We start from the raw sequence: 11,412 nt of genomic DNA, 5'->3' as shown, positions 1-11,412 counted from the left end.
GAATTTTTAAGTTCATTTTCCAATTTTGACATTTTCTGTCATTTGCTTTCCATTTTTTCTAGAACTTTTGAGGATTTCTGTGAATAATGCTTCACAAATGCTTCTTCATGCATACAAAAATATTTTTTCCACATGGCATTTGAGGCAAAGTATATAAGCCTTAAGTGTTTGCAATATGTTTTGCTGGCTAAAAACCAGAAATCATCTATACAAAAGTAAAATAAATCAGGAACATGGACCATATGAATGGGAACGCAGAAAAGCATGATGTCAACCTTACAGTAAAACACCTGAAGATTTTAATTTCCTTATAATTGATATCATAAAACAAGATCAACAAAGAGCCATCTATTAAAAAGTCACTTTATTGTTTTAAGTTATCAGGTTTTAATGAACAGCAGATTGCTCACATGCATGGTAACAACAATTGTATGAGTTTCAGTACAAGAGGGGCTGCTTGTCAGTGATTTAACATGGAATGTTAACAAGAAATTAGAAAACACTGACTAGCACATCACAAAAAATTGTTATTATGAATGAGAACATCACTGTTTCATGTGCCTTTCTTTATGGATAAACATCAAGTTTTTTTATAACCACCACAAAATGCTTACCAGTAGCACAAGTGACTCTTTACAGATTGTGCTGGAGAGGTGCACTTGACAGCTGAAACAGGTATCAGACAACAACTTCACACTCTGGTACTCTGAACACAAATTAGCGAGTTTTCTCACTTCTTTATTCAACTTGAAGGCTTTCTATCCACTGCCTTTACAAAATAAATGTGACCGAAAATGATAAACTTTTCAAAAGTAATTCTGTTCAGTTATTGCAAAGACACAAATCTTCTGCATCAAAATAAATAGTTACATGCACGCTATTTGACAGCTTGTAACCCTCTTCAGCGACATTGTGCATTCTAAGCAAATATAAAGTTTCAGTGCAAACGCCATTATAGCTAAAGTAATAAACAAAACTTGAATTCATGATGACCAAGTCAAACCCTAGAACTGTAGTTGTAGAATTGCTTATGTGATGTGGTGGATAAGCTATTTACAAGGTCAGAATAATACGGTTTGGTGAATGCAGATATTTGTGATGCTATATTGGCGAATACCTTTATTACTTGTTGACTAAATATTAGTCCAGCACAAAGCACATTGACTATAGGTTTCATACTACTGATAACTTCACCTCAAAAAGTATTAAACAGTACTACAATCTCTATCACAGCATTTTTTATTAAAATCTCATTCATACCAAGAATAAAGTTACTACAGCTTAGCACAAATTAGCAATCACCCTTACCTTTCTCAAAAAACAAACACAGTATCCCACCCGGATACAATATTATTCATATTATATGATTGAACAGTGGAATTTGACTTCCCATATTTACACAGGTATTTAAACAAACACATACACATCAGATAGGCTGTATTCTCAGACAAATGCATCAAAACAGGTCAATATTTAAGATTCATCACCTTGCAACATTATTCCAGAATGCTCTACTACTGTTCATTGGGGTCTCCTTTAAATAAAAGATGTTTAAAGAAAATAACTGATCTTTTTGTTAAAATACTACAAAATATTGATTTGATCTAATTGTACAAAGATTTTACATTACTTAAAATCCCCCCCAAAAATTCATGATTTTGATTATTTTTTTTACTAGATGAAGTTCCACTTTATTCAGCTGAAAACACTTTTATTTACAAAAGAAGTCAAAAATGGGAAGATGTGAAAAAAAAAATGTTCAGTCAAACTTGTGATTAGACACAAAGTTAGGTGAAGTATGAAATGGTCACACAGAGAAGAAATATATGCAAATACATTGAAAATTGTTTTGCTGGATAAATAATTACAAATATAGAGTGAGAAATCTGATACATGTGAATTGGAAAAGTATTGCTGTATTTTCAGGTTCTTGTACTGCAACATTATCTCGAATTATGTCCAGAATTGAATTAGTTTATTGTGTCAGACTATGACAGTGAAAGACATATTTTGTTCTGAATGGAGAAAACCTTAAGTGCAAGATGGTATCTTGCAATGTTATTTCTGGGCTTAGAGAATACTTAAAATTATCAAATTAGAAAGGAGGTTAAAAAGAATACTTTGGTATAATGCAAGAATGTGGTTAAAAATGTATAAGATCAGCAAGACTTTATTGCAGTAAGGGTTCTTAAATTTTTCAGCTGGGGTTTTCCATGAATTATTTTACTGGAGTGCATATCCTCAAAAATAAAGGGTATTTCTGAGCATTAGCATGGTTTTCTGTAAAAGGTGAGCCGTTGAATTATTAGTTGATATTGAGCATAACGTATAAGTACTTGGTACCAACATCTGGAGTGCACTTCCAGAAAAATAACGTATCTATTCATAACTGTAGAAATGAGGCAGTGTCTTAACTTTTAGATCAGGCTAGACCTCAAGGTCATCTGGTCGTGGCCTGCTACTCCCACGGCTGCTGGTTCTACTAGGTGGTCTCTGTTCCTTGAGACCAATAGGCTGTAACTCTGTTATTGATGGTGACTTTTGGATGGTTGGATGTTCACCATGAAAATCAAATGCCTGTGCATGGGAGTTGGAAATGGTGCTACCAGCCTGACCAATCCTGTTTTGTTCGGTGCTGTAATTTGCCCAGTTCTGTTCATTAGCTTGCTTATTGTAGCTTCTGCAGGAGGACATATTCCTGTCCCCAGTAGCAAGCTTGTATCCAGGAGGGGACATGGGAGCAGTTGGTGGGGAGCACCCATTATAATAGGCATACTTTGATGAGGATGAGTCTTTGAGAGGGTTCACACCCATACTTTGAGAGCCCTGAAATAAGTGACTATTTTGCTTAACACGATCTGCTAATGTTTTGAAGATAATGTAGAAAAGCTCTGTCAGGTTCAGCACAGCTGAACCAACGGATACCACCAACATAAATATGATAAAGACAGTCTTCTCAGTGGGTCGCGAGAGGAAGCAGTCTACTGTGTGTGGGCATGGGTACCTCTCACAAGCATAAATTGTGTCCAGCATGAATCTGAAACCATAAATGCACCACTGAATTAAAATGAAAGTCACTTCAAAAATTATTTTAAAGACAATACTGACTGCGTAAGTATGCATAAGAGATCCTTTAATTTTAATTTTGCCTTGCTCCTCCACACCATATTTGACTTTCTTTAGTTCTAATTGTTTCAAGGCAAGGCTGACGTCTTCACCTTCTTCTTGGAGTATCTTTAAATATTTTTCTTTCTTAGATAATCTTTTTTCTTTATGAGAGACAATAAAGACATGGATTAGGTACACCAGAGTGGGTGTCGAGACGAAAATAATCTGAAGAACCCAGAGTCGAATGTGGGAGATGGGGAAGGATTTGTCATAGCAGACGTTCGCACAACCCGGTTGCTGAGTGTTGCAGCTGAATGCAGATTGTTCATCTCCCCAGGCGGATTCCACGGCAGTCCCCAGCACTAGAACACGAAAGATGAAAAGCACGGAAAGCCATAGTTTACCTCCTGGCATCAAGTAGGACTGTGCTTTCGTCAGCACTTTTGCTAGGAGACTCCAGTCACCCATCCTGATTCAAACTTAGCTGTAAAGAAATGACAACAATGTATCAGAAGAATTCAAACTTGTTTCCGACTTTTGTTCAGTTTAGAACAAAGTTTACTTTGTGTGCTTCCTTTAATAAAGCTCTGAGTGGAGAGTTCTGTCGTATAACTGTTCTTTTCGCCAGTGCTATGTCCAGAAACTCTATTTGACACCAGAGCTATTTTATGTACAAAGCAGTTGTAATACACCAGGTAGAAATGTTATGGTTACCATTAACTTTGAAATCAGGTAAACCAAAATTTTAAATATAATAGTTATAGTTCATCTTTTAAGATCAATCCCTTGTGTAGTACAATAATTTAGAAATCACATCACACTCCAAGCAGTCGAAACACTTCGATATGCCAAAACAATTAAGTATGAAATAAAAGAATGGGATAATATTTGGAGTGTTTTGATAAATGTAGGTAAATGAAGTTAATGTCTAGTTAACCATCAAACTTAAAATTGTGCGATACTTTAGCAACTTTTCACATCTGTGCCATTTCATACTCAGGAAGTAAAATGTTGAAGTGATAAATTTTGGTGTGTATTCCCTTGTAAGCAAAAACTTGAATTCAGGCAGCCTTTTTTTTATTCTATACAACTACTTCATTACTTCTTCAAAATTATCTGTTAGAGGTGGGGTGGATGGTGATGAAATGGTAGTATCACTGGACTAGAAATCACTTGTTCAAATCCTTCAATGGCAGTTAGTGAAATTTAAATTCAGTTAATTGATAAATTTGGAATTGAAACCTAGCAATAGTAATCAAGAAACTATCACTAATTGTCATTAACATCCATTTTGTTTACTTGTGTCTTTTAAGGAAAACCAAAAATCTGCCATCCTTTCCTGGTGTAGCCTTTGTGACTTCAAATCCATAACAATGTGGCTAATTCTAAAATGCACTCTGACATGCTCTAAAGAAGCTCTCAGTTCAAGGGCAGTTAGAGATGTGAGCCAAAAGCTGGCCTTGTCAGCAATGCTCACTAAACAAATTTGGACATAATTTGAAGACAGGTTTCCTAATACAGAGGGCCATTTTGGAAAGTATAGAAAATAAGCTAAGCAAAATGAATTGAAGTTTAAGAAAGGCGATGAAGAATAATTTGAATATTATTGAAGAATTGTGATTAAGAAGATAGTAGCATAACAGTAATGTTATTAGATTGGTTATTGAGTGAGACTGAAATCAAAGGTCAGTCGAAAAAATATTAGCTGAACAATGAACTAACATGAAAGATAAGATGGTTTGGGCACAGAATGTATGTAGTCCCTTAAAGAGAAAAGGTGAAACAAACAAATCCAGAGCTCCCTGGATGACAAAGAATTTAAAGAATAAGTCTGTTTAAGACACAAAGAAATACAGAACCAAGCTGAGTACAGAAGGTTCAGAAATGTGAAAACAAATACTAGTAGCAAAAGGAAAGCCCAAGTCTTCTGTAAGCACTTCCACAGTAAAAGCTTGGTAAAAAGGAGGATAAAATATCGGGTATGATTCTGAAGAGCAGAAAGACCTGGGTGCAGGTCTACATAAGTCATTAAAAAAGTGAGGATAAATGCAGAGAGATGGTGACAAATTATACTATGCTTTATTAATAGGGGTATATAGAGTACAAGATCAACGGGTTATGATTGTCAGCTGAAAGATTGTTGTGCATAGCAGGGTCGCCACACTTTAGTAAAGATGTGAATCCAATGGGTTCAGTGAAAAAAAAGGATGGAGCACTAAAGCGATGAGGAAAGATTGAAGAATTTGGGAATGTTTTCCTTGGAGAGGAAAAGGTGAAGAGAAGACTTAGTAAAAGTTTACAAAATCATGAAGAGTCTGGACAAAGTGGGCAAGGAAAAACCATCCTAATTATCAAAAGACTGAGAACCAGGGTTATAACTTTAAAGCTTTTCCCAAAGAAAAGCATAATTGTGAGGTGAGAAAAAATATATTTACCAGTGAGTAGTTAGAATTCATTGTCTAAAAAGTGTGGTAGAGACAGATTCAATTGAAGCATTAAGGAGGGAACTGGATGATTATTTAAACAGAAACAAAGTGAAAATCTTCAGTCTTTTTCCTGTAACCTTGCATAGAGATCAAATGTTCAAAGGGCCAGAGCAGACATGATGCACTGCAACAAAACTGTGATTCTGAGATTGAACAGATCACGGTTTCCTTCAGGAAAGGAAACCTAAATCCTTGCACAGCCTGAACAACAAACCCATAACAACTGACCTTTAATTGCTCTCTGAAGAGGTCTCGTGAAGCCACTCAGTTGCATTAAACTGCTATAGGGAGAGGCTGAATAGGCTGAGGCTGATTTCTCTGGAGCATCGGAGGCTGAGGGGTAACATTATAAAGGTTTATAAAATCAAGAGGGGCATAGATAGGGTAAATAGACAAGGACTTGTCCCTGGGTTAAGGGAGTCCCGAACTAGAGGACATAGGTTTATGATGAGAAGGGAAAGATTTAAAAGGGACTTAAGGGGCAACATTTTCACGCAGAGGGTAATGGGAAGTGGTGGAGATTGGTACAATTACAACATTTCAAAAGCATTTGGATGGATATATGAATAGGAGAGATTTAGACAGATATGGGCTAAGTGCTGGCAAAGGGGACGAGATTAGTTTAGGATATCTAGTCAGAATGGATGAGTTGGACCATGCTGCACATCTCTATGACTCTATGTTACAGAAAATCTGAATAGAACAACATCCAACAACACACAGCATTAAACTGGATACCAAAAAACAGAAAGATACACTTTGCCAGTCAACCTTGCAAAGTCTTCCTCGCCAACATCTGGGAACTTGAGCTAAAACTGGGAGATTTGTCTCAGAATCCTGTCACACTCATACTCGTTAATTTATACCTCACATATAAATGGTCCTCAGCCCCATCCCTGGGTAGATGCTGCCTCAGCAACAGGATAGACTGACCAGTGCTGACAGCACTATGCTACACATTTTGGAATGACTACAACAATTTTCATTCATATAACATGAGGACTGTTGGAATGTCTCCCTTCTTTTTCCACTTCATTTTTGACCATAATATTTGTTTTTTTTCTCTAAAGCACATTATGGCAAATTATTGAGTACTTAACTATTTATGTGCTGTGATTATAAAAGGAACAATAACATATAGGTTTTCTCGAGATTCATAAACAGAGGTTAGGACTATCAGACTTAAACTAATCTAAATAAAGTAATAAAAAATGCACCAACCACTGTGTATGGCACACACACACACACAAAAAAAATTAGAGGTTACAAGAAATAAGAAGAATGTAGAATCTGTTGTTTGATGATTAAGCTGGTCTGAGGCTACATTTTGTGGTCTTTTAACTTTTCAGCAGTCCCAGTATTCCTGATCTAAATATGTAGCTGATTCATTCAGGTGTCTTTGTAGAGAGGGCAGTCAGTCAACACAAAGTCAAAGCAAAGTCAATGTTTCAGGTCAACTGATACTGCTTTAGAACTAATTCTGAAGAAAGAAAATCTGAAACATCAACTGTTTCTCTCCACAAATATCGCCAAAGCTGCAGAGTTTTTCCAGCAATTTATGTTTTTGAGAAAGAAAATTTCAAGTTGACCTCATTTATGCAATCTATCTGTTGGAAATACATGACTGTATTGGATAAAATGACCACCAGTCTTGCAGAGGTGAAGATCCATCTTCATTCTGGATTGGATGACATCTTCAACAGTGGCATCAAGTTGTGCTTACCACGAAGAATATCCTCACTGCTGCTCAATTGCATTCCAACGGGGTTTTGCAGTTCTGGACATCGTTAAGCCTCAGGCCAAACATGGGAGAAAAAGGGCTGAATTCAAGCCATAATACAAGAGTGAATTCTCTTGATATCAAAGCAACATTTGACAAAGTATGACATCATGAACTCTATCAAAATGCAAGTCAATGGGAATCAGAGAAAATGCATCTTCTAGTTGCATCTATATTTAACACAAAAGATGTTGGAAGACCATCTTCTAAACCTGAGATACCATCGCTGACGTATCTTCAGGCTGTGTACCAGGACCAGCATCTCTAGCTGCTTCAGAGGTCAGAAGTGGGGATGTTCACTGACGATTGTACAATATTCAGAACCTTTCCAAAGTTCTCAGATACTGAAGCAGTCCCTATTTATATGAAGCAAGGCCTGAATAATAATCAGGTTGATAAGTGACAAATAACATGCATACCAGACAAATGCCAGGCAACAACCATCACTAAGAGAAAATGTAAAGGGTCAGTGAAACTGTATCAAATGCTTCAAATCCAAAATTTTCTGTTCTTTTCCAAAGAAAGGTTGAGTGGAAAAGAAACGGGTTTCATGTTGTAGGGGAAGAAAAGTGGGAAGGAGCAAGTGGAAAAGAAGGGAAGATCAGGGGAAAGTTAGAGAGGATGAGGGTGGTTAGAGATTTCAAGTGTCACAGAACAAAAAGGTAAAGTGAGGCTGGTGATTACATGGAAAAAGGATAGGTCCAGATTTGTGGTATCAGTAGATGTTAATATAATACAAGTCAGCTCTGATAAAAGCAAAACCCAGAAAACTGGAGAATGAGGAGGTAAGAAAAGCTGACAGGGTTCATGGTCTGAATTTGTTGAATGCCATATTGAGTCCTGAGGGCTGCAAAGTGCAATGGAAAACTAGGTGCTGTTCCTTCTGCTTTCATTGGGCTTTCCTGGAACACTGCAACAAAAATGGAAACTTGAGAGCAGGTTGGTGTATTAAAATGAAAAATTATCAGAAGGTCCTCTTCATGCTTCCAGAAGGTCTCCCAAAGAAGTCTCTCAGTCTGCATTTCATCTCCCTAATACAGATAAGTCTGCATTGTGAGCAACAAATACACAGTAGACTTAATTGAAAGAAGTACAAGTAAATTGCTGCTAACTTGAAAAGGAGTGTGTGGGGCTGTGGACTGTGACGAGGGAAAAGATAAAAGGGAAAATGCTACATCTCTTGTGATTGCATTGGGAGTTGTGGGGCAGAAATACTGGCAGTGATAGAGGAATGAGTTTCAGGGAATGAATATCCCTAAGGAATTCTGACAGGGGAAAAAGAGAAAAATACATCTGGTGGTAGAGTTATACTGGAAATGGCAGAAATAATGAAGAATGATCCTTTGAACAGGCTTGTGAATTGGAAAGCAAGGACAAGCAAAAGTCTATCGTAGTTCTGGAAAGGAGGAGCAGAGGCAAGAGTAGAAGTTCAGGAAAAGAGTTGAATACAGCTGAGGCCCCTGTCCACCACAGATGGGGACAGTTCACAGTGGAGAAAAATGGAAAACACGTCAGAAACACTTAAATGGAACAAATGTAAAGATGGTGGCATAAATGGAACAAATGTAAAGAGACAAAGAAACTGATAAAATAGAATGGAGTCCTTATAGGAACCAGGAAACTTTTTTTTCCCTCTTGAAAGGTAAGGAATCTGTGGAATTTTACTGAAGATGGCTGTCAAGGCTGGGTCATTATGTATATTCAAAATTGAAATAGACAGATTTTCAATCAATAAGGGAATCAACCATTATGGGCATAAAGCAGGAATGTGAAGGGGAGGAGTATCAATTCAGTCATGATCTAATTAAATGGCACAGTGTTTTTGATGGTCAAGTGGCCTACTTCTGCTCCTACATCTTATGGTCTGAAGTGTATTCAAGGTAGCTGCAGGAGTCGGTAGGTTTGTAATAAATATTAGTTGATAGTGTAAGCCCAAGAATGGAGCCAGGGAAGTCAAGGAAGGGGGGGGACCAGTCAAAGGCAAGAGGATGGTACAAATCAGAAGCAAAATTGATTAATTTTACTAATTTGAGACAGATCCCATAAAAAAAAGGCAGATACAATGAAGGACTATGCAGGTACCCATGGCCATATTTTATATTTGGAGGAAGTGAAACAAGTTAAAGGAAACATTATTCCCTAACAGAATAAGTTCATCCACAGTGTTTTAATCACCTCACTTTGATATTCAATGGTATTACTATAATTGAATCTGACAACCCTGTGGTTAACATTCAAGAGAACTGAATCCATATAAATATTACATTCGTAAGAGTAGGTCTGAGGCTGGAAAATAACATCCCTCCTTGTCCACCACCTACAAGGCACAAATCAAGAATGTTAAGGAATGTTCTCTACTTATCTGATAGATAGTGAGAACAACACTCAAGAGTCTCGAAATGATCCAAGACAGAGCAGGCTACTTGAGGGAGACCCCACCCACTTCCAACATTCATTCGCTCCACCGCTGAGTCACAGTAGTGGAAGGTGAATCATCCACAAGATGCACTGCAGCAATTCAAAGGTTCCTTATCAATAACTTACTGAACCCAAAAGCCTTTAACTTCCAAAAGAACAAAGTCAGCAAGTGCTTTAGAATGTCAATAAACTATTCTTCCCCATGTCACTCTAGGTATTCTTACACTACACTAACTGCAGAATTTCAAGGAAGTGAACTACCATCACCTTCTTGAAATGTTAAGAAAATGTAATACAGGGTCAGTTGGCTGTATAGCCCATTTGTGATACAGGTAGCATGGATTCACTTCCCATACCAGTTGAGTCTACCATGAAAAGGCCCACCATCTCAATTTTGCCCCTCAAATGAAGTGTGGTGATTCTCAGGTTAAATTCACCACTGGTTCTTTTCCTCTCTCTCATGGAAGAGAAGGACTGTGGTGACTTTACTGAATATAATTAGAAATGTATAATAATTGCAGCCCTTGTCAGCAGTTCTCATATGTCAAGAAATAAAAAGTTAAAAGCAATTCAGAAAACTTAACCAAATAAATGCAGGAAGAATAAAAAAAGGATGCTATTTTGTTAAGAAACAGTAGGTTGAAATTTTTCACAAGCAATAATATTGTCATGTAATAATAAATTACTAATAACATTATCCTACTACTTTACTTGACATTTGTTTTGAAAAAAATAGTCTAAGTATTAAGGACTCTAAGGATTAAATAGCATCTTTGCATATGAAGCAAAATGAACTAATTAACTGCTTTTCTGGTCCATCAAATCACTACACTCAAGTATAGTTGATCCACATAAACAGGGAAGGTCTTAGGTTCTAATGCACCTGCAGATTGAATTAGCTGATATCTGTTCAACTGCCGGTTGGGTCCCTGCTCTGGACCAGGGAAGCTCAGGTTCAAGTCCATTCTGCTCCAGAACTATGTAATAACATCTCTGTACACATTGATTAGAAAAATAGTTCAACTGCCTGTTGGGAGGCCCTCTTGTGGTGCAGTGGTAGTGCGCTACTCCTGGACAAGGAGACCTGGTTTCTAATCCCACCTGCTCCAGATGTGGGAAATAATAATCCTTGAAAGTAGAGTCACAGGCAGACAGGACAGTGAAGAAGGTATGTGGTATGCTTGCCTTTATTGGTCAGTGCATTGACTATCGGAGTTGGGGGGGGTCATGTTGCAGCTGTACAGGATATTGGCCAGTTCCAGAACACTGCATGCAATTCTGGTCTCCCTGCTGTAGCAAGCATGTTGTGAAACTTGAAAGGGTTCAGAAAAGATTTATAAGGATGCTGCCAGGGTTGGAGAGTTTGAGCTAGAGGGAGAGGCTGAATAGGCTGGGGCTATTTACCTTAGAGTTTCAGAGGCTGAGGCATGACCTTATAAAGGTTTATAAAATCATAATGGGCATAGTTTGGGTGAATAGCCAAGGTCTTTTCACCAGTGTAGCAGTGTCCAAAACTAGAGCGCATAGGTTTAAAGTGAGAGAGGAAAGATTTAAAAGGAACCTAAGGAACAACTTTTTGATGCAGAGGATGGAGATTGTACGGAATGAGCTGCCAGAGGA

General features: G+C 37.5%; 1 protein-coding gene across 1 annotated transcript in view; it reads right to left on the bottom strand.

The window, feature by feature from the left end:
* Positions 1-347: 347 nt before the first annotated feature.
* Positions 348-11,412, bottom strand: part of gja1b (gap junction protein alpha 1b) — a 19,911-nt gene continuing 8,846 nt past the window's right edge. The window contains exon 2 of the mRNA XM_072555923.1: positions 348-3,592. Coding sequence (XP_072412024.1) covers positions 2,428-3,576 — 1,149 coding nt within the window. The 5' untranslated portion in view covers positions 3,577-3,592 and the 3' untranslated portion in view covers positions 348-2,427. The remainder of the gene's footprint in view (positions 3,593-11,412) is intronic.

The sequence above is a fragment of the Chiloscyllium punctatum genome, chromosome 3 (assembly GCF_047496795.1).
Source record: "Chiloscyllium punctatum isolate Juve2018m chromosome 3, sChiPun1.3, whole genome shotgun sequence".
In the NCBI taxonomy this organism is placed as follows: Eukaryota; Metazoa; Chordata; class Chondrichthyes; order Orectolobiformes; family Hemiscylliidae; genus Chiloscyllium; species Chiloscyllium punctatum.
Note: the sequence above shows the minus strand (reverse complement) of the source record. Positions and strands in the feature narration are given on the sequence as shown.